General features: G+C 43.9%; 1 protein-coding gene across 1 annotated transcript in view; it reads left to right on the forward strand.

Moving 5' to 3' along the window:
* Nucleotides 1–22353, forward strand: part of morgue (modifier of rpr and grim, ubiquitously expressed) — a 77125-nt gene that overhangs the window by 17121 nt on the left and 37651 nt on the right. Inside the window, exon 6 of the mRNA XM_055061730.2 lies at nucleotides 4835–5098. Within this exon, the coding sequence (XP_054917705.1) occupies nucleotides 4835–5098 (264 nt within the window). The remainder of the gene's footprint in view (nucleotides 1–4834; nucleotides 5099–22353) is intronic.

Here is a 22353-nt window from a genome sequence, read left to right on the forward strand (position 1 = left end):
TAGCTTGGCACCGGACGCAGAGCAACAGCGCATGCAGCAGCATTTCTCCAGCGCACGCTGTTGGCCGTAGGCGCCGCCGCGGCCGGTGCCGATCGCAAAAGTGATCGTATCTCGTGTACGCAAAGGCAAACAAACGATCAAGATAACGGCCCTTTCACGCAAATCTACATCCGGCGTAGAATCTGCACACGACGCCTGTTGGGTGGCACCAAAACCAGCGTTCTTGAAGCAAGGGATGCGTATTCCCGGATGATCGGTCAATCATGGCCCCATGCATGACACTCCATGTGCCGCGACCGCCATCTCAAGCGCCATAAACAATTCCACGTAGGTGGGACGTGGATTTAGTTTTTGCTGCATTTTTCTCACCGAGGCGCACATTACGCAGTGCAAACGCGCGTCCAGTTTGCGTTCAGTCTCGCCTCACGCGATTGGCCTAGGCCTCGCCGAGTCGTCAACCGCGGGGAACGCAAAATGAACGCGCGTTTCGAACAACGATCTCGCCTGGTAGGCGTGCAAACACAGTCGTCACATGTCTGTAGCAACGTACGTGCCGCTCATGGTGCCGCTTCAAACGGGCGATCAACAAACAAGATGGCGGCCATGACGTGTTTCCAGCGCACTGATCGCTTCCGGCGCTTGGTTGTTCTTGTGAACGAAAATGGCGGCGCCCACACAAGTGTAATGTGGTGGTATTTTACGCAATTTTAATGCAAAACAATCGCATTTGAGCACATTTTGGAGCCTGCTACCCTCACGCAATATGTGGAGTTATGTTCCGGCAAATTTCGTTGATGCGGGATTGCAGTACAGCTACATTTCGTTGCCGAGTGGTACGAAATGCATTCAATCCTATGGGCGTTCGCCGGGGATACGAAAATGTTTCGTTGTCGTGGGAATTTCGTTGTTGCGGTATTTCGTTATCGCGGGTTCCGACTGTAGTTCGAATTGTCAATGCCTACTGGGAGTTGTAAATTACTGCAATAGACGTAAAAATTAGATGATTCCAGCACGGTACTCATCATATGTTTATTTTTCTTTGCAGAGTGTGAAACTATGCGAAAATACGAAAAATATATATTTATATGCCGGCACGCACAGCCTAGCAGCGCCATCAAACGATCTCTGTGGAAGAGCAAGCTGTACATATGGTACTGCACCGAGTGGCTATGATAACGGCATGCATGTTGTTTTCACAATGCGTTCACAGATCCCGGTGATTGTTTCATACTAACGTCAATGAAACGCATTGCCCTGAGCGGCAAGTCTGAGATAAACAGCTTGATCTGCAACAGAGACTGTTGGATGGTGCTGCTATCCCGTTCGCATGGGTGTGTGTTCGTGTGATATTTTTCATATTTCATGGACTGTCTTTCTTGGCTGGAAAAAATAAACGCACAATGTGCACCTTGCTGGAAGCATCTCATTTTGATGTCTCTTACGATTATCTGCAAATTGACAGTTTGACATGTACAGTCGAACCCAACTATATCGAACCCATATACATCGAACTATTCTTTATATCGAACAATTTTTGAACACGGTATAGTTACAATAGGTATATATAGCAAAAGTTGCGCTTACATCGAATGAAAATAGCAGCGACTCCCGATATATCAAACGTCAAGCAGCTTAAAAGTGCCCCCAGAAGTTGGCTTTCCCTCGTGGTGGCGGGTAAACCCGGCGGCGCGGCTCCATCAAACCGCTCTCCCTACCATGACCACGCTGCGTCATGGTAGGTCGAGCGAGCCGTCAACACCCCCCTGCAGAAAATGATCCTGGCACGCCTGCAGCGCTTGCTCAGACAGCCAATCAGAGGCTCTTGTGTCCTCGTCGTGCAAGATGGCGCAAGTGCGAGTTGTCTGGCTGCTTTTCGGGTTCATTGTGTTTGTGCCTTGTGGGCCTTCTCTCACAGTGTTGCCGTGATGAAGCGGCAGAATTCGCCTTTCGCCGTGAAGCTCGAAATCATAAATCAGGTCGAATGCAGTGGGAAGTCGGATTCCCCGCAGCGTGCAAGATTACTAGGAGCACTCTCAGCATGATCTTGAAGAATAAGGGGGAGATTAGGGCAAAAGCGTACAAACTTGTGACTCGGTGCCCGTGGCGCCCAACACGTACGCACGGCCATGTACAAGTGGTTCATCTGAAATTGCTTCAGGTGTGCCGGGCTTCTGCATGCTCAGTGATGACTAATTTCAGATGAGTGCGACGAAACCACTGCTGGTGTTGCCGAAGTTTGGACCGAGCTGTCGTAATTTCCGGAAGGCGTTGACGAATCAACGGTCGACGAGTTTGTGAGTGCAGATGATGGTGTCTTGACCACAGGAGAGCCTGAAAACGAAGACTACATTGCTGACATCGTACCGAGCACAAGTGAAAGTGGCCACAATGAGGAAAGCAACGACTGTCCTTTGCCCACGTCCTCCGAGGTGATTGGTACACTCGCACTAGTCCGGCACTCCTGCGTGAATGTGGAAGGCTGTAGCCTCAGCTGGTCAGACTCCTTAGACAATGTGGAGAAGTGCGAGTGTCGCAGGCAGCGAAACTGGCCAAGCAGAAGAAAATACAGGAAATGCGAAACTAAGCTGTTTGATCAATAAAGTGATTTTGTAAATGGTATGCGCTTTTATGACATCCGATTCTTTAGCAGGCTTATATCGAATTATGCTCTATATCGAACTGATAGGCGTTTTTTTGCGAGTTCGATATAGTCTGGTTCGACTGTATAACAATTGTAATGTTAGGTGATTACTTTTGATTAACTAATTGGGTGTCGGGAATAAAAAATTACTTCTGTTTTCTCAACTGCACTCCAAACAACATGCACTAAGTAATTTACATAGGATGATCCGTCTTTAATAAAGCTCGGTGCTTGATAGCTGGGACAACCTGTATATGCCAAAGCATTCCGACTGGTTGGTATAAAATTGCTTTTATTCATAATCGCACACGTTTTGTCAGCATGGAACGCCTGATGGAAATTGCGGAGCCTGCCACTGCATTTTCCCTGATAGCCTATAGTGCAGGTCTGGGACATGAGGACCCAGAAAATATATAATTAATGAAATTCATGGTTGTAAATGTTTCCGTCATTATGCAAAACAGGGCTTCTATACACACGCTCCATCACCATGCCATAGTGATTAACTGTTTATCACATTAATTGCAATCGCGAATGGTAGCTGCCCATTTACCAGCAAACGAGGAAATGATCTCCATAAGAAAAGTTTGAATATGGAACCTGTTTTATATACTTTCTTCTGTTTCCTCATTTGGCAACATTAACTGATTCTACTGAGGTAACTTTATTATTTGACTTTCTTGCATATCAGTCCACAATAATCGCCCTCGTACACTACTGCCTTCTATTGCTGTGCTGAGGTTCAACAGAACTGCTTCACTTTCAGACATTTTTTGAAGTGAAACTGCTTACTGCAATCTTCAGGGTCAAGTAGCAACATTATTGCTGCATTGTATGACCTTTGTTTGACCTGCACACAATCCCTTTCCATTGCCCATCTAGTAAAACTCACTGTGTGGTGCCAAGCAGCAGACAACAGAATGAATTGTGCAACATAGCCCCTGAGATTTTGCATGCGCTCCCAATTTTCGAGGCCTCTCTTCACATTCATTGTGGCTTTTCTATGTAATTGAGCTACTTCACCACCTCACGCGAAGTATCAGAAAGAAGTTGGATCAACTTGTGCAGATCTTCAGGTGGCCCATGCCACACATGACCTTATTTGATTGTCTGCTGTGTGGTGGCTTGTGGGACAGATCTTTTCTGGTGGGACACAGCAGGTGGCAGAAAGGGGTCGTGTATCTGCATTCAGGGTGTCGGAACGAAATGTTTTTCATTCTGGTTTTTAGTTTCGTTCTACTGAAAAAAGGTCTGTTTCAGTTCTGATCTGGAACAAAATAAAGCAAAATGATCTGCAACGTTTCATAAGTTTTGGTTCCCGTGCAAAAAATTTTGGAGCAGATTAATGATAAAAACATAGTATTTATTTTTCTCAATAAGTGAATTATAAATTTTGAGATCATGTTCAGTGCGTTGAGTCAAGGCACTGAGCATGATCTGAGCAACATGTCATAAAGTGTACTCTCCAAAATACGAGACCGCTGTTCCAATAAAACGAACTTAAGCGAACGTTAAAACTTCGGTAACAAAACGCTGACGCCCATAGAAAGTGAAACGATAAGGTCTTAAGCATGCAAGCCCTGTAATTTGCTACAATGCTGATCTGCTTGGGCACTGGGAGACAGGCTTACATTAGTGGAGTGCTCTACCGGCAATCGCTCGCACTATTTTTGCTTTAGATATGCATGCTAATTTTGATGTTTCCTGAAGTCTGTTGTTTCGGATTGCAGACTTTCCCCTTGAACCGAAAACTGATCAAAAATATTTCGGTTTCACTCTGGAACAAAATAATACTTCGGTTACGTTTTCGTTCCGGGCAAAAATATAGTTTATTCATTTTTCGTTTTGGTCTTAGTTCTGTTTCGACGCACTGTCTGCATTACCCTAAGTTGGGGTTTGCAATCTTATTGATATTTAACTGGGTAGCATTGGAATTCTTGTCCATCCACAATTTCTATTGGTTTCTGTTTCTTAAGCATGAAATGCAGCTTTCCGGATGTCTATACCAAGTTTTGTTTTACAACTTGCATGCAGTATTCTTATGGAAAATGGGTCGCAGGTGTTCCATGTTGTTACTAGTACTGCACTTCGATTTATTATGTCATTGACCTAGGAGTGACAATGCATAAGTTTGTAAGGCGCTTGCTTCTTTACATGACAACATTGCTGAAGAGACGGTGCTGGTGCATGCAGGGTTGCCAGTGCACCGTGCCGGCGGTGCCTGCAGGAGCTCAGGGAAGGCCCCAGGGGCCGTGCTTACGACTGGGGCCCTGAGGGCTCCTGGCGCGCTGTGCGGCTGCAGCAGGAGCTGCGCTTGTTGCAGACAGAACCTCCTGAGGGCATTGGGGCTCTGCCGCTGGACCCTCTGTGTGCCCACTGGCAGGCAGCTATTGAAGGGCCTCCAGACAGCCCTTATGAAGGTGGCCAGTTCCTCCTCTTTCTGCAGATTCCCAGCGCGTGAGTTCTTCTCAATGTTTCTTTGGACTCTTAAACCCTTTGGGTGCCGGGCATTATTCTGAAATGCAAAACATTTAATTTCTGTCTAAAGCACACATTAGCAGGCTTTGAATTCAATGCTATTTATTGGCAGTATGTTTATACACTTCAAATTTGTAAATCTGAAATGTCAAACAAAAGTGGACTTGTGCCAGTTCATGATATTAGGATAATTTGTGTTCCTTTGGCAATATGGCCTCTTCGTCGCTATCACTGTCCTTTGCATACATGTTGTAATCAACGTTGAAGTCCTCTGAACCATACTTAATGAGAAATTCTTGAATTTCTTCGTCGTTCATAGGGCATGCTTGCCTTTTTGCCCTGATTCGACATGGCAAATCCAGTCAATAAGTTTGCCATGCCATTGTTGTATAAAAACAAGTCCTATTATAAAATTTTAGTTTAACTGCTTAGATGGCACAGCCAGTCCAGATGTTTCACGTTCATGAATTAAATGCTTAAAGGGTACTTAAAGGATTAATGCATTAGCTCTCATAATAGCCAACTTCTGCCAAGCTGTCTTCCTAGTTTTCATATCAAATAAAAGGTATGCTGTGCCAGAGACAGTTGCCTTCTGGACACTGCCTATGGCATGCTTGAGTGGATGTCTTGGCACACATGAAGTCCGCCTTACCAGCTTTTGTTGTTGAAATTCGTGCTACTGCTTGCTAGTGCATAAAGGCTGAATGAAAGGTTGCCTGATGACATTGAGAAGTGGAAGAACCGGTTGCAGCAGGATGCAGAGGCTAGCAGTGCGAGGAGGAAACAGTGCACATACATTGCTTCACAGTAAAATGTATGCAGAAAATATTGTCAGGTGCATGGTTTGCTGGTATATGCTTATGTCGAGCTTGTGCTAACATTGCTTTACATGGAATACTAGTCTACAGCTTGAAACCTTTTCTGTGTCGGCCATATAACTTACCTGATGTGGTAAGTTATATGGTGGCATAGTGGCTATGGCCTTGCACTACTAAGCGTGACGGTGCAGCATCGAATCCTGGTGGTGGCCGCCAAACTTCGGTGGGGGTGAAATGCAAAAACGCTTGTGTACCGTGCATTGGGTGCACTTTAAGGAAACCCAGTTGGCCAAAGTTAATCCGGAGCCTCTCGCTACAGCATGTCTCATAATTGAAACATGGTTTTTACACTTCATACCGCAGAATTTAATTTAACATTCCTTTAGCTATATAACTTGCAATATTATGTTACGCAGGTTAACTGTAAATTCATTGAATATTTTGTCGGTTCATGCATTTCAGGAGCAAATGAAACATTGTCGTGATCTGCATCTAAAGTGCCCATCACAAGTTTGAGCATTGCAAAATACGTCTGCCGGCATAGGTTTCGGCAGTGACAATTTTGTCTGCAAAGTATTACACCAATGTGGGCTTCAAAAACAGCTCAGATTTCAAACAAAAGCTTTTGTGCCCATTTTCTCGGAGGACTGGCACCTTGCCAGCAGCGATGTTGCATGTGTGATGCTTCTGCATAGCTTGTAGTGCCTGCAGTTTGAGCAAATAGCCAGCAGCAGTGCAAACAGCTCGGGGATTCTTATGAAATGCGGAGCATGCAAATCTGCTTCTGTAAATGTGCCATGCAGCAATGAAAGGAGGGAGACAAGAAAGGGGGATACAGAGTTCATGGTGTACAGGGAACGACCGATTTTCTGGATGCCTGATAATTCGGACACCCTTGCGTCACCACCTTGTATCCTGTAGTGTCGTATCTATAAGAGTGTCTGAAATTTCAGATGCAAAAACCCTTCACCATGACTGCAGGTCCGAAATTGCATTAATCAAAGCCACCTCCGCCGCCATTTTGATTATCTCGCCGCCTCGAACCGGCGCTGTTGCACGGAGCAGCTGTACCACCACTGTGGCAACGCAAGGCCTACCTGCTTTGACGTCCGCTGCCAAGCTTCTTGCTGTTCGGTGCCTTGTTTTTCATTGAAAGAATTTGCCGCCGTCAGTAATGGCGCTGATCCCACGTTTGTAATGCTCACGAATGGTGGATGTCTCTCACCAATGGTGGATATTCTCGGCAATGGCTTTGAAGCTTGGAAAGCATGGCGCGCTGCATAATTCCTGTTCCCAAAAGTTAGCTGTGCCTCAATACATTTATGTTATGCGTTACGCGGTGAAGCATACGAAGAGTGGGAAGGAGCAATTTTCACAGGACGCAGTCTGTATTCCTTAATTATACACTTGTGTACCCACTGCTTCCTGTTACAGTAAGAGTAGTGATATGCCTAATAAGTGTAACAGCAGGCCTTCAGAGCTATTTTGGACGTGCCTGTAGCAATTTGAGCCCTTGGGGGCAGTAAAAAGCATGCATTCATTTTTTTGGACAGCCCGATTTTTTGAACGTTCTCGTGGCCTCTAGGGAGTCCGAAAAGTCGGACGATGACTGTAAATGTTACTCAGGCACTCGGCTTCACTATGAGAAAAGGAGGCAGAGGAACATCACTTGTGGGTGCTGGTTGAGGCAATTCAAGAGTCTCTGCTGTGGGGAGGGTAGCTTGCCTCCTCACACTGAGGCCTGGTAACATTTCATTTGCTTGTATGTTAGCTACTGCACAACCATTTTCTAAATATTTTGTTGTAGAAAACTTCCTGGATGGCACTTTACAACTTCTAATGTATGACCAAATTTTTCACCAGGCCTAGTGAGGTTCCCCAATGGTGAAACTGCTGCTACGTGCTGCTACAGAAGCTCAATTTTTACAACAGTTGCACCATGTCTGCTCCAAAAAGTGTTCCAGCGTGTTCTATATAGGTTTGGCAGTAGTGATTGTAAAACAAAACCTTAACTTAAGCTCTACTTTCTTGTGAGTATGGCGGTGCATCAATATATCCAGTTACGAATCAGCATCCATTGCTTTTGCTGGGCCTGGGTCGACAAAACAAACAAAGTGGGCTGTTGCTTTGTTTAAGAAAAAAAATTCCTACTTGATGCAACTATTTCTAATGTATTTGCTTCTTGGTACATGATTTCTAGACTTCCGCTAGATAACAAAATGCTTGGAGACCTTCGGTGTCTCCACCGAAGTTCTTGAAGACAACTTAGACAAAGGCTTCTTTGGCGAGTTCAAGTTGATTTACAGTTTGTGGGATCTGGGCACCTAACCACTTATTTCATCAAAAAAGACGATTTGAAGCCTTTTAATGCACATAGGACAACGAAAAAAGTTTGAAAATGAAGCTTGCAGTGAATCTGACGCATCAAGTTAGCATAGAGCTATGTACAGACCAGCAGTAATGTGCAATTAGTCAAAAGACTGAAATGTAAACTAGATGCGCTCATCTAGTACGGGACCAGGGCATGCGGCTTTACTCAACAAAAAATGACCTGATCCCGGAGATAGGGCTAGTGCAGTCTAAAAATGTTGGCTGATCCCAAAGGTTGTGCAGTCTAAAAAGAAACACAGTAAAGTAAAGAAATATAATAGTTAAATGAACTGTTCTATATAAGAGTAAAATTGTACTAAAGCAGGGTAAGGTGGCATAGGTGAAGTCCACTCAGGAGTGGTTGTCATCGAAGAAAGACGAGGTATACCTCCCCACTCAGGAATCACAAACATGGAAAAACATGTAACAGACCACATGGTACACTAATGTGCCCCGGAAGGCCTTGTCTTTCTTTGATAGCAGCTGCTGTTGAGTCTCCTTTTCTATTTTTTTGCAAGATGACAGTCCGGTAACGTCTCTGAGGAACTTAACCAAAAAAATGCCAGTAGTGATTCTGACCTTATAAAGTGTCTTCCGTGATGAGACTAGGCATTTTAGCAGAAGAGAGACCGCGAATGAAAATTAATTCACCCAAGATGATGCTGAGCCATGTCCAACTACACATGGTAAATAGAGGCAAAATGTTTTATTGCGATAGCATTTACCGTATTTACTCGCATAATGATCGCACTTTTTTGTCAAAAAAATTGACGCAAATTCAGGGGTGCAATCATTACGCGGGTAAAATTTCCCACGAATTTTGTTTTTTCACCCCGCATTTGCTGCGAGATGACAAACAGGTGGCTGCCGCTGTCAATGCCGGACACTAAAACAAAAATGGCAGCCGGCAGAGCAAGTCGAACGCGCTGAACGCGATTTTTCTTCTCGTGAGTACATTACGTGCATTGAAACAGTTTCTTCCGTATCAGTGATGAATAATATCGTTAATATCGGCAAGTTTGTGACAATAACGTAGCCACGTCCACTTTGAGGGGACAGAAACAGAGATGGGTGCGCTTAGCTGCCAGTGACATAGAAAAACATGGTGTGCTTGCTGCGGAAACTGCGCCATTTGTCTTCACTACTTATCTAATACGGCACGTTTCCACTAAGGGTGGGCAAATATATTAGCTGTGTTACGTATGAATAGGGTATACTGCTAATGCATCAGGGTAAATGTGGCCACTATCGTCGCTCGCGATTTGTTGCGTGCTCATAAGTGCAGATGAGAAGAATCGAAAGGCAGCCTTTATGTTGACCGAAACCATTATGAAGCCTACAAATAATAAAGCCGAGGCTAGTTTGGTTGTAGCTTTTTTTTGTTGTTGTTTTCGTGGGGATGCGGAAAGTGATGAAAGGAATGAAATGGGGCATCTGCTTAAGAATGTTGGGTGCATGCAGACCGCTTGGTATGTCTTCAAGAGTCGTCCGCGTAGCATTCGACAGATGTTAACCGCGATCATCATTAGCTAGACTTGGCACACGACATATTGCTGCGACAAGTTCAGGGTGCGATCATTACATGGGAAAGAAAAAATATCGAATTTTGACGACAAAATTCAGGGGTGTGATCATTATGCGAGTGCGATCATTATGCTTGTGAATACGGTATGTATACACTCCTGACACATTTCTACAATCGCCGTGAGATTCTGTATAAAACCCAAGGGTGATAAAATTGACTCCGCGCTCCGTATGCTGTATGTGCGAGTGAAAATGTGCGAGGGTGAGCTGGCAAATATGGCTTAGTCTCGTGTGCGTGAGCGAGGAAGGCGGGCCTGAAACACTCTCTCTTGTCGGGCACAAGGCCCGAGCGAAATTGCGATTTATTTCATTACTCCGAGAGTGGTCAAGCTGTCTTCCAGGACAGACAGAAGCTGTCAGATGCCCTTCACAAACCAGGAGGCACCTTAAAGAAAAAGAAAAAATTAGCATACACAGGATGTCTACCAACTGGGCATACTCGGGGAAAACTCAAGGGATTTTTGCATTTATTGCAGAAAATTAGCTGTAATTTGATTGAAAGGAAACGAAAGTCGTGGTAATGGTACGGCCGATAATTCGGATGGCTTCGCGGCACCACCACGTACCCAATAGAGTCAATATATAGGAACATCCGAAATTTTGGACGCAAGAACATTTCACCGTACCATTTTGCAGACTTTTTTCAGTGATTGCAGGTCCGAAACGGTATTAATGAAAGCCACCACCACCGCCGTTTTGATTACCTCGCTGCCTTGAACCGGCGCTCTAGGCACAGAGATCCGCTGGCAGCTGTAGCCACCACCGCGGCAAACGCTAGGCCTAGCTGCTTCGACGATCGCTATTACGCATCTTGCTGTGTGGCGCCGTGTTTTTCATTGAAATAATTCGCTGCTATCAGCAATAGTACCGACTTCGTCCTCACGATTAGCTTCGAAACTCTGAAAGCACGGCACGTTGCACGGTGCTGGTTCCCGAAAGTCAGCTTCAGCTCAATACAGCATTGTTACGCGGTGAAGCATAGCAAGCATGGGAAGGGGCAATTGTCACAGGACACAGTATGTATTCATTAATTATACACACGTCCACCTGCCATCTTATGTCACAGTGCGACCACGCAGGCCTTTTCAGATGTGCCTGTGGCGATTTGAGCCTTTAAGGGCAGTAAGACATGCATTCATTTTTTTTTTTTTCAAACTGCCCGATTTTTGGGACGTTTTCGTGGCCCCTAGGGAGTCCTAAAAATCGGAAGTTGACTGGAAAAGTTGCCAAGAGGATGCTTCAGATGGTCCATGGGGCTAACGCACGGTGGAAGGAGGACAAGAAAGAAAGGGCCTATGCATTGAGGAATGAACGGGAAAGGACGCGTGCTGCCACTTCTTTCAAGGAGCTTGAGCTCAAAGAACAAAGTGTTGGCCGAGGCCGAGATGAGGTGTCCCGCATCCAAACCGAAATGAACTCTTTAAAGCAGTGAAACGCAACACTGAGGCATTGTGCGAGGGCTGAGACTATGTCAGGACAATTGAGGTTCACACACCACCTGTTTAGAAAGAATCTCACTGTGACAAAGTTTGGGCCTCATACCAATGAGCTTGCTATTAGTTGATATAGTTCATACCCCCTTAAATCATGGCGTCCACATTTGTGGATGTGACCTATTTTGCCATTTCTGTGCAAAAATGGTAGCTAGGAATAGAGCACAAATATTAAGCTTAGGGTAAATTGAGCATTCTGATAACCCAAATTACTTCCATTTTACTTCTGAGTGACATGTATGGTTACGGGGTGCCGCTTTGATGAAGGCACTACTGTGTTTTATGTGATGTTTTACATGGGGCATGTCGGTAGCAATCTCAAAATATATATTTTTTTCTTTCTTGAAATGCTTGAGGCCAATAAATAACTTCTGCATGTAATTCGAGCGGGGGATTTAATCCGTCTTAGGAAAAAGATAGCATGACTGACTTTACAATATTAAAATATTTAGTTACTCTATAATTATGATGACTCATCATAAAATTCTCAGGATCAGTCCTGCCACCTTGATTTCTTTCAGTGGAGTCTCAAGCACCATCTATTTTTCACACATGTATCGACAGTTGATCATAATATGTGACTGAAGGGGATATTCGAAAATATTTATTTCTGTATGCACTTCCTTTTTATTCGTAGATGAGAATGTTTGACTTGATTTGCAATGAGTTTTACCATATTTTTCAAAGATATTTTATTCGCTGTGCACTTTACTAACCCCTCCCTTCTGATTTCTTTTTGAATGAAATAAATGCTACTCCTTACTATTCAAACTGGATTAAGTCGTTTATTTAAAAAAATTTTTAGCATGCTTACTAGAGAGTGACAGCATCTGGCCACATGGTGTCAGCCTGTCTTGACATAAAACAAAGTTCTATCACTCAGGGAAATCCTGGAAAATTTGGGGACTTCCGAAATGTCAACTTGGTAGACACCCTGAGTACACTAACTTGATAAAGGCATCAGCAGTTACTACCTGTTTATTCTTTATTTATTTATTTATATGTACTGCAGGCCAATTATTTAGCCCTCGCAGGAGTGGTATGCATAGATCTAGAGAAACATGCAAATTATCACACAAATTAACATAAACATAAAAGTGAAAAACACATGCCATAATACTTGCTATACTGACAAAATATAGCACAGGGATAGACAATGTAATATCAATAATTGATGTTACTGCTAACTGAAAAAATGCTATAACTCTTGCAGAAAATTATTAGATATAAACGCACTGGATAGTGATTCGTTCCAATCTTTCACTGTACTAGGGAAAAACGGTGTTCATAGAAATCGGTTCTTGAGAGAATTGGTGGCAGTGAATGTTCACTTGTGCATCTTGTTCTCCTGGAGGAAGAAGGTTTTACACAAGCTGGAAGATTAATAAAATTTTTCCCTAAAGACTGTTGTAGAACAGCACTAATCAATTAATTCTCAGGCTTGTTTCCAATGTAGCAATATTGTTTGTATTTCACGAGTTGTGACGGGGAATCTAATCTCATATATTTTCTGCAAATAAACCTTGCAGATTTCCTTTGTACATGCTCAAGTTTGAAAAAATCTCTTTGTGTGTGTCACTTTGTGTTTCCCACTGGCTTGATGCATATTCTAACTTACTTCTGATGCAACAATTATACGATACAATTTTAGTGCTTATCGGAGCATTCCTAAGCTTTCTTTAAAAAAACTATTTTTGAAAAGCTGAAGCACAGATAACTGCAATGTGCATGGGCCATGATAATCTGTTGTTTAATGTTACGCCAAGATATTTACATAGATCAACTTAAGAGTTGTGTGATTTCGAAGGTAATAAGTGAATGTGTTGGGATTTTTCTTTCTAGTAAAGTGAAAAACCAGTTTTTTTCCTTGTTTAACTTCATACACCACATCTCATACCACTTATCGATTGCCAGAATCTCTGATTGCAAAGACATGTGGTCCTCTGTGCAACATATCTTTTTAAAGACAACACAATCGTCATTATAAAGTCGACTAAAGTCAGTATAAAGCTCGTCTATTGATGAATTGGTCAATTCAGTCAAAACACTGAGGGCCGAAAACGAACAGCTATCAAAGAGGATTGCAGATATGGAGCAATACAGCAGGCTGAATAACTTTGAAATCAAAGGCGCCCCTTGTACACAAGGCAAGGATTGCGCAGTTATATTGAAAACCATTGGAGAAGTAATTGAATGCCCTGTTGCATCAACTGACGTCATTGACGCTGTTCACCGTGTAGCCAGTAAAACAGCTGAAAAAAGCAGCATCACGTGTTTCTGTTCACGCGAAAAGAAAAATGAATTCCTTCGCAAAGCGCGTTTACGTACGTCCCAGATAGGGATGTCATATTAAGGCCCGTAAGTCTGATGACAGCAGGGTCTTTTGGATAAATGCGGACTCTGATCTTCGCGTATTCACTTGACGTGGATTTCTGCAGTTTATCTTTCCTATTTTATAATCTTTGTTTTATATCATCATGTCACTGCTTTCACCTGAGGAAACAAAATCGTTGCTCTCTGATTCTGCCTGTTCGTTACTGTACATCAATGCGCGTAGTTTGTGCAAGAACCATGACAGCATTGCTGCCTTCTCTGAATCACTGTCATTCTTTTTCATTTCTGTGTATTACTGAAATGTGGTTAGGCTCTTGTGATGGTAATCTGTATGGTTTTCGCTTGTACAATTCGTAATATTGTCACTGTGATTGTGGTCGCTACGGCAGCTAGGCTATATTTATATAGCCTGAAATTAAGTACAAGCGTAGGTTTGACTTGTCTTTAAATGTCTTGAACTGTGAATCCGTGTGGATTGAACCTAATGTTTCCCTTTCTTGCAATCTTTACAATTTGATCATTGCATGCAGTTACTGTTCCCCATCTTCATCTATCCAGGATTTTCTATACAATTTTGCTGCCGTACTCAATATAATTTCTACTGAAAGCAAAAAAGCTGTGCTGGTTGGTGATATCAATATTAATTTATTGGACACATATAACAGCACAATGGCATATAGTGTTTGCTTTCTTGGTTTTGGGCTTGAGTCCCTAATTTCCTCCCCTACGCGATTTTCACCCAATGGAAATGGTACCCTTCTTGACCACGCTTTAAGCAATATCACACCAATGCCACACGCAGGCGTCATTGATGTACTTATCACTGATCATCTTCCCGTACTTGTAACTTTCGCCGCAAAACTACCTCACTATAACACTTGCCATTTTACTTCTAGGTTAGATCAGGACAACTTTATCAATGCAATTCATGATACTGACTGGACTTCCTTTGGGAATTTGCGTGGTCCTGAAAGAGCACTAGAGAATTTCTGCTCTTTGTTTCTTAAAGCTGTGTATGCAAACACTAAAATGCTCAAATGCAAGAAAATATTTAAATTTCCGCACAATCCTTGATTAACAAAAGGATTGTTAACTAGCATGCGAAAGAAAGACAATATATATAGGAAAACTAAAAAAACAGCCATTCAATGTAGGTCTAGAATTTCGGTATAATAAATATAGCAATCTGTTGAATAACCTTGTAAAATAATCTAAGCGACGTTATTATGAATAAGTAAATTTTTTACTAGACCGCAGGTTAGTAGAATAATTGATAAAATAAATTATAAACAACAAATCTACACTGAGGCATCTGGCATTGCTAACTCATTTAGTGATTACTTCTATGAGATATGCAATAATAGGCCTGTGGCTTCATCATATCCTCTTACAACTTGTAACCATACATTTTTTCTCTTCCTGTCACCCCTGATGAAGTATGTTCTACAATCCTTAATCTAAGAAACTCTAGCGTTGGGCTAGATAATATTTCTGCTTATCACTTAAAGCTTGTTGCTTCATATATTGCGGAAGTATTAAGCAATATATTTAATCTCATATTTAAATGTGGTACCTTTCCGGGCTCACTTAAGAAGGACAAGTTAATCCCTGTGCATAAAGAAGGTGATATTACAGAGGTCCTAAACTATCGCCCTATCACTATTCCGTCCTCAATTAGCAAAATGATTGAAAAATTTTTGAAAAATTATTTCTGATACGTATTAACAAGTACCTAGACAAATTTAAGTTACTAAAGCCTTGCCAATTTGGTTTTCGTGAAGGTAGTTCAACCAACTTAGCTTTACTATCATTGATTGATTTCTTAGTCTTCCATCGACAACGGCGACTTCGTCGGTTCTGTATTTTTGGTTTTACTAAAGCCTTTGAAACCGTTAATGATATGTTATTTACTAAACTAGAATCATTGGGTATCACTGGTCCACCTTTAACTTTTAAAAATAATTACTTGATCGCGAACAATCAGTCTGCATAGGTGGAGTTTACTCAAATGTTAAGGTTATTAATCAAGGGGTACTGCAGGGCTCAATACTTGGGCCTTTATTGTTTTGTATCTACATTAATGATTTACCTGATTGCATTGATCTTCCTAACATTGTCCTTTATGTTGATGATACCACCATTTCTATGTCACACAAATCGTTAACAACGCTGATCACTACATGAACAACTAATTGCCCAAAGTTATTCAGGGGTGTTCCTTAAACAACCTACTTTCGAACCCGCTTGAAACTCTGTTCATGATGTTTAAATCATCTCGAAAAGTTCTCCCTTGTCTACCGCAAGTATCGATAGGCCATAATGTAATCCCAGCGACCGATTGTGTAACTTTCCTTGGCGTAAAATTAGACCCTAAGTTGAAGTTTAATAATCATATTGCTTGTGTTAGGCAAAAAACTACTTTTGGTATAAGAGCTCTCATTAGACCTCATCAATTTTTTCTGTTCACGCCTTGTTGTCTTCATACTTTGACTTCATACATAGTCACTTTACATATGGCATTACTACGTAGGGAAATATAACTGTCATCTTTCGTCCATACAACACATTCAGAACCAGGCCATTCGCATTATTACCAACAGTTCTTTTTACTCTAATGCTGCTCTGCGGGGATCAGATCGCGATTTTCGCGAAAAAAATCGATTTTTGAAAAGTACGCTTTTCAGAATCTACAGCATCATTTCTATCTTGTACTGAAATATTTCACCGAAAAACAAACTCTAAGCACTTAAAATAAATATATTTGTCGGTGCCGGCGTCCACAAATCCGCCCGAAATCGCGAAAAAGCCGCGAAGTTCAACGCGCGACTGCTCGGCTTTCCCGCCACGGAGCGCCGCCATTTTGGTATCGTTGGAAAGCCCGACTCTTTGACTCTTTGTCCCAGCCCTTCCCTTCCTTCCCTGCCAGCCAGCAAGCGCACAAAAAAAGAAAAACAGGAGAGTGGCAGCACGGAGCAGCCAATGGCTGCCGCGCCCCGATTGGCTCTGCGCCGCGGCTCGTTGTAAGGCGCCTCCTCATTGGTCGACGCCGCGCCATAATGGCGGCCGAGGCAAGGAGCGCAAGGAGCGTCTGCTTTTGTCCGCTGCTGGGAAGCCTTTCTGGACTTTCCTTCTCTTGTGTTTCGAGGACGTCGGCCACGTGCAATGGATCCGCGCACGTTCGAAAAGAAGTACCGGACGAAGCATGCCTACGGGAAGCGGAAACGCAAGCCCGTCACAGCAAGGAAGAAGCGGCGATTGTCAGCAGGTGGTTCGGCCGAGCCGAGCGTCCGTTCAGAATCGGCGGAGTACGCGCCCAACGTGCTGTGCGATCTCTCGCCCAACGTGCTGCGGGATCTTGCGCCGAGTCGAGCACCAGCCAGCGATAGTGAGACGAACCATGATCTTTTGCCGTCGAAGCGCGGGCGCAGTGTTACTTCACCGGTGACGATCGACATGCCAGTGAGTCTCGCCGTACGCGAGCGTCCCGTCGCAAGTTCGTCCAGCACAGATTACGGAGTGAGCTTGCAGCGGTCATCGCCGCCCGACTGCAGAGCATCGGAGACGCGCTTCCGCGGTGTGTCGTTCAACGCCGAGATGTCTCCGCAGCCAACAACCGCCAGTGAAGGCAGTCCCATGCCATCGACGAGTTCCGGCGCTTCGACGGAGCTGCAACGCGGGCGCACGCTCGCTGCCGCGGATGCGCCGGCGGCCGACCTTGCCGCTCATCGCAGTGTTGACTGTTCGCCCAGTGAACGTCGCACTATTCAAGCTCACCTGGAAACACGATTTGTGTCCGCGGAAACTGCAGAACTGCAAGCGTCGAGAGTTCGCGAATCGCTTCGCGCGGTTTCAGCAACGGAGCGCAAGTTCGGGCTGACTGGCTCACAGGAAAATGCCATTCCCGCACCTCCAGAAGAGGAGTTTATGCTTGTTCAAGTTGCTGCTTTGAACTCGCTGATTGGTTCCCCGCTTTGCCCAACTTGTCAGCAGCCCGGCCTAGCAGTGCACCGCGAGACTGAACTGGGACTAGCTGTGAAGATGGTACTTTCATGCATTTCCTGTGGTAGTACCCTACAGTCTGAGTGGTCCTCACAAAGGAAGAGCGGCTCTAGAGCTTTCGAGGTCAACATCAGAGCTATGCAAGCAATAAAGAGCATTGGGAAAGGACCAACTGCTCTTAATGACTTCTGGGCCACCATGAATGTCTCGCATCGTGGGTTACACCACAAAACATATGATGGGCACCTCAAAAAGACTTTCAAGCCTGCCGCAGCGGCAGCTGCACACAACATCTTCACAGATGCTGTAGAGGCAGTGAAAAAGGTGTACACTGAAATGGAGACAACATTTTCAAAGAACATTACAGTAGTGTATGATGGCACATGGTTGACACGCGGCCACAGCTCCCATACCGGCGTAGGCTGTATAATTGATTTCCATACAGGGCTTGTGTTGGACTGCATAGTTCTGTCCAACTTCTGCCTTGGGTGCAGCCGACAGCCAGCAGAAAGTGACCCCAACTATGCTGAATGGAAGCAGCAACACCAGTGCCAGAAAAACACTGATGTGAATTCTGGAAGAATGGAGGTTGAGGCTGCACTACAGCTCTTCAGGCGCTCCTTGAGCAGAAATGATCTACGTTACACAAACATAGTTTGTGACGGGGACAGCCGCATGTTTCGCACTCTATGTGATGAAGAAGTTTATGGTTTTGTGCAGCTATCTAAAGAGGACTGCATAAATCATGTTAAAAAACGAATGGGGGCTGCACTTCGCTCTTTGGTGGCCAAGGCAAAGAAAGGAGAGCCACTAGGTGGAAAGGGGGGCCTGACACAGCAGCTCATCAAAAAACTGACAAACTACTATGGCCTTGCTCTGCGGAACCACTCGGAAGTCGAGGAAATGCAAAGGGCAGTAATGGCAACGTACTACCACATCACATCAACAGATGATGAGCCCCATCATGAGCTGTGTCCCCCTGGCCCCCTTAGCTGGTGCAACCACCGGTCAGCTGAGGCAGAAGGGCAGCCAGCACCAGCTCACAAGTACAAGCTTTCAGCTAAAGTTGCTGAAGCACTCCTGCCTGTGTACCAGCGCCTCTCAGACCCTCAGTTGCTGGCCCGGTGCAGAGGAGGCAAAACTCAAAACGCGGCTGAGAGTCTCCATTCAGTGATATGGTCACTAGTATCAAAAGACCAGCATGCCTCACTGTTTGCTGTGGAAACAGCAGTGCACGAGGCAATTTCAAAGTACAACTCGGGCAGTCTGAAAGCTTATTCAGACCTGTGCACAACATTGGGCCTGCGCCCTGGTGCCCTCTCTCTTCAGCGGGCTGTCGAGAAAGACTCCCAGCGAATGAAGAAGGCACACAAAGTCCATCTCCTGAAAGGACAGAGGGCTAAGAAGTCACCTGCTGCCAAGGACACCAAATTCTACAATGCAGGAGCATTCTAGACAGTGTGTGCCAGTATGGAACTTTGAGGCTTGTTTTCTCAAAAGTTTGTTTTGAGCTTATCACCTCGCTCGTGGAAAGCATAGCACGGCAATGGGAGCACGGATTTTAATCCTGTTTGTTTTGCTGCAATTGGTGAAGTGTGCCTTATGTCAAGACAGTCTCAGATTTACCATTTAGGCTCACCATTTTTTTATTACACAATAATTGGAGCATGATACATTCTAAACATAAAGAGAAGGTGCATACTATATCGTTTAGAAGAAGAGCAGAGAAATTTAAAAAGAAATTAAGAGAATCTTGACTTAGACTATACTTCTTAGTAACTATTAAAAACATTTACAGACCCATAACCCATTTTGCTGTCACGCTAGGCTTTCCACGAGCAAGCAACATGTGAGCAATATATAAATAATGATAAAATAAAAACTACTGAAGATATGATTGTGAAACTTTGCAGCTGTCTGTTTGATGCTATTTCGAACCTGTATGCCAAATTTCATCACTCTAAGATAAAAAATGAAAAAGTTAGTTCCGATCCCCTCATTCCCCCTTAATTCTTCCTATATCTGGCTTGTTTAAATTTCATTTACTTATCACTCCATTTAAATTACTTAAACAGTTCGCATTTCAATTAATAGATTCTAGGTTGCTCACAAATACCAATAGCACTAGGTTTGCCCATAATTACAACTTTCTATTACCCAAATGCAACACAAATTACGGCAAAATGGCTTCCTCCTTCTCAGCGATTCAACGGTAGAATGACTTATCCATCATCATCATCCTTGCATGCATTCAAATATGAATCTAAACAGGGCGTCCATGTGACGAGACATATCAACTACTATAAAAAATTCATACACTGTTGATACCAGTTGTGTGACTGTGGACATGCCTTTCCTTAAACCGTACTGATATTTAGACATTTTGTTTTTCACTTAGGAAATGGTGTATATAATGTGCATTAATGCGTTCCAGCATTTCACAAGATGAACTGGCTATTGAAACAGGGCGGTAGTTCCCAACCAACAAGTGGCTACCTTTATGTTATCATCATCAGCCTGGTTACGCCCACTGCAGGGCAAAGGCCGCTCCCACACTTCTCCAACAACCCCGGTCATGTACTAATTGTGGTCATGTCGTCCCTGCAAACTTCTTAATCTCATCCGCCCACCTAACTTTCTGCCGCCCCCTGCTACGCTTCCCTTGGAATCTAGTCCGTAACCCTTAATGACCATCGGTTATCTTCCCTCCTCATTACATGTCCTGCCCACGTCCATTTCTTTTTCTTGATTTCAACTAAGATGTCATTATCTCGCGTTTGTTCCCTCACCCAATCTGCTCTTTTCTTATCCCTTAACTTTACACCCATCATTCTTTCCATAGCTCGTTGCGTCGTCCTCAATTTAAGTAGAACCGTTTTCGTAAGCCTCCAGGTTTCTGCCCCGTATGTGAGTACTGGTAAGACACAGCTGTTATACACTTTTCTCTTGAGGAATAATGGCAACCTGCTGTTCATGATCTGAGAATGTCAACCAAATGCACCCCAGCCCATTCTTATTCTTCTGATTATTTCAGCCTCCCGATCCGGATCCGCGGTCACTACCTGCCCTAAGTAGATGTATTCCCTTACCACTTCCAGTGCTTCGCTACCTATCGTAAACTGCTGTTCTCTTACGAGACTGTTAAACATTAATTTAGTTTTCTGCAGATTAATTTTTAGACCCACCCTTCTGCTTTGCCTCTCCAGGTCAATGAGCATGCATTGCAATTGATCCCCTGAGTTACCAAGCAAGGCGATATCATCAGCGAATCGCAAGTTACTAAGGTATTCTCCATTAACTCTTATCCCCAATTCTTCCCAATCCAGGTCTCTGAATACCTCTTGTAAACACACTGTGAATAGCATTGGAGAGATTGTATCTCCCTGCCTGACGCCATTCTTTATGGAGGACAACGGTGGCTGTGGAGCCACTATAGATATCTTTCAGTATATTTACATACGGCTCGTTTACACCCTGATTCCGTAATGCCTCCATGACTGCCGAGGTTTCGACTGAATCAAATGCTTTCTCGTAATCAATGAAAGCTATAAGGGTTGGTTATATTCCGCACATTTCTCTATCACCTGATTGATCGTGCGAATACAGTAGACTAGCAATAATTCAAACTCTGATAATTCGTACTTTCGGTTAATTCAAACAAAAATCAAATTTTTGGTTGGTTCGCCATGTTTTTAATGTATTTTAAGGCCGCTTAATTCAAACACCGCAATTCGGTTAATTCGTACTTTTTGCTTGTCCATACCGGAAAATTATCGGCTATCGTTGCCACCACTGGTGAAAAATCTGGCTTCTTATATCACCACAACAGCGGAAAATGTTAAAATAAGCGCACTATGGCCTAAAAAAATAAAAGAAAGTGAACAAGAGCCTAACAAACAAACGTTCGAAACAAAAGCCTCCCGAAGGGCACATTGTTGCTCAACTTTCCGTGGCTTGCTAGCATGCTTGCTAGCCAGCTCAAAGCAGGAAGTTCGAAATTAAAACACATAACCCTCAAAACTTGTGGAAATGACGACTGTCCACCTGCGTTTGTCAAAACGCTCAAAACTGACGTAAAACCTGACGTAAAAACAAAGAGCACGAGAAAAGGAAAAAAAAAAGGTGCGAAAGTGACGCGAGTAGCATCGGCCGATTCCGAATCACGTGACCGCTCGCGCTTTTCTTTCCCTGGTCGGTCGCCCGCGTTGGTAGCATCATGTCTCTGCGGGGGAAGTACCGAACCCTTTCTGTGAAAGAAAAATTGGCAGCCATAGAAGAAGTTGAGGCTGGAGCGAAGAAGACTTCTGTGGCATTGAAGTATGGAATCGCAAAAAGTACGCTGACAACGATGGTGAAAGCGAAAGACAAGCTGCGAAACAACGCAGGCCATTTCGCTCCCGACAGAAAAAGGCTTAGGGAGGCGGCGCATCTGGAGCTTGAGAAGGCAGTTTTTCTTTGGCTGAAGTGCGCTCGGAGCTGCAGTCTACCAGTAAGTGGACCAATCCTGCGAGAGAAGGCCGAACAACTGTCCTTGCGCTTTGGAATTGAAGACTTCAAGTGTAGTGATGGATGGGTGTCGCGATTCAAGGAGCGACATGGCCTCACTTTCAAAACAGTAAGTGGAGAAGCGGCAGCG

This window comes from Dermacentor andersoni, chromosome 1 (genome assembly GCF_023375885.2).
Source record: "Dermacentor andersoni chromosome 1, qqDerAnde1_hic_scaffold, whole genome shotgun sequence".
In the NCBI taxonomy this organism is placed as follows: Eukaryota; Metazoa; Arthropoda; class Arachnida; order Ixodida; family Ixodidae; genus Dermacentor; species Dermacentor andersoni.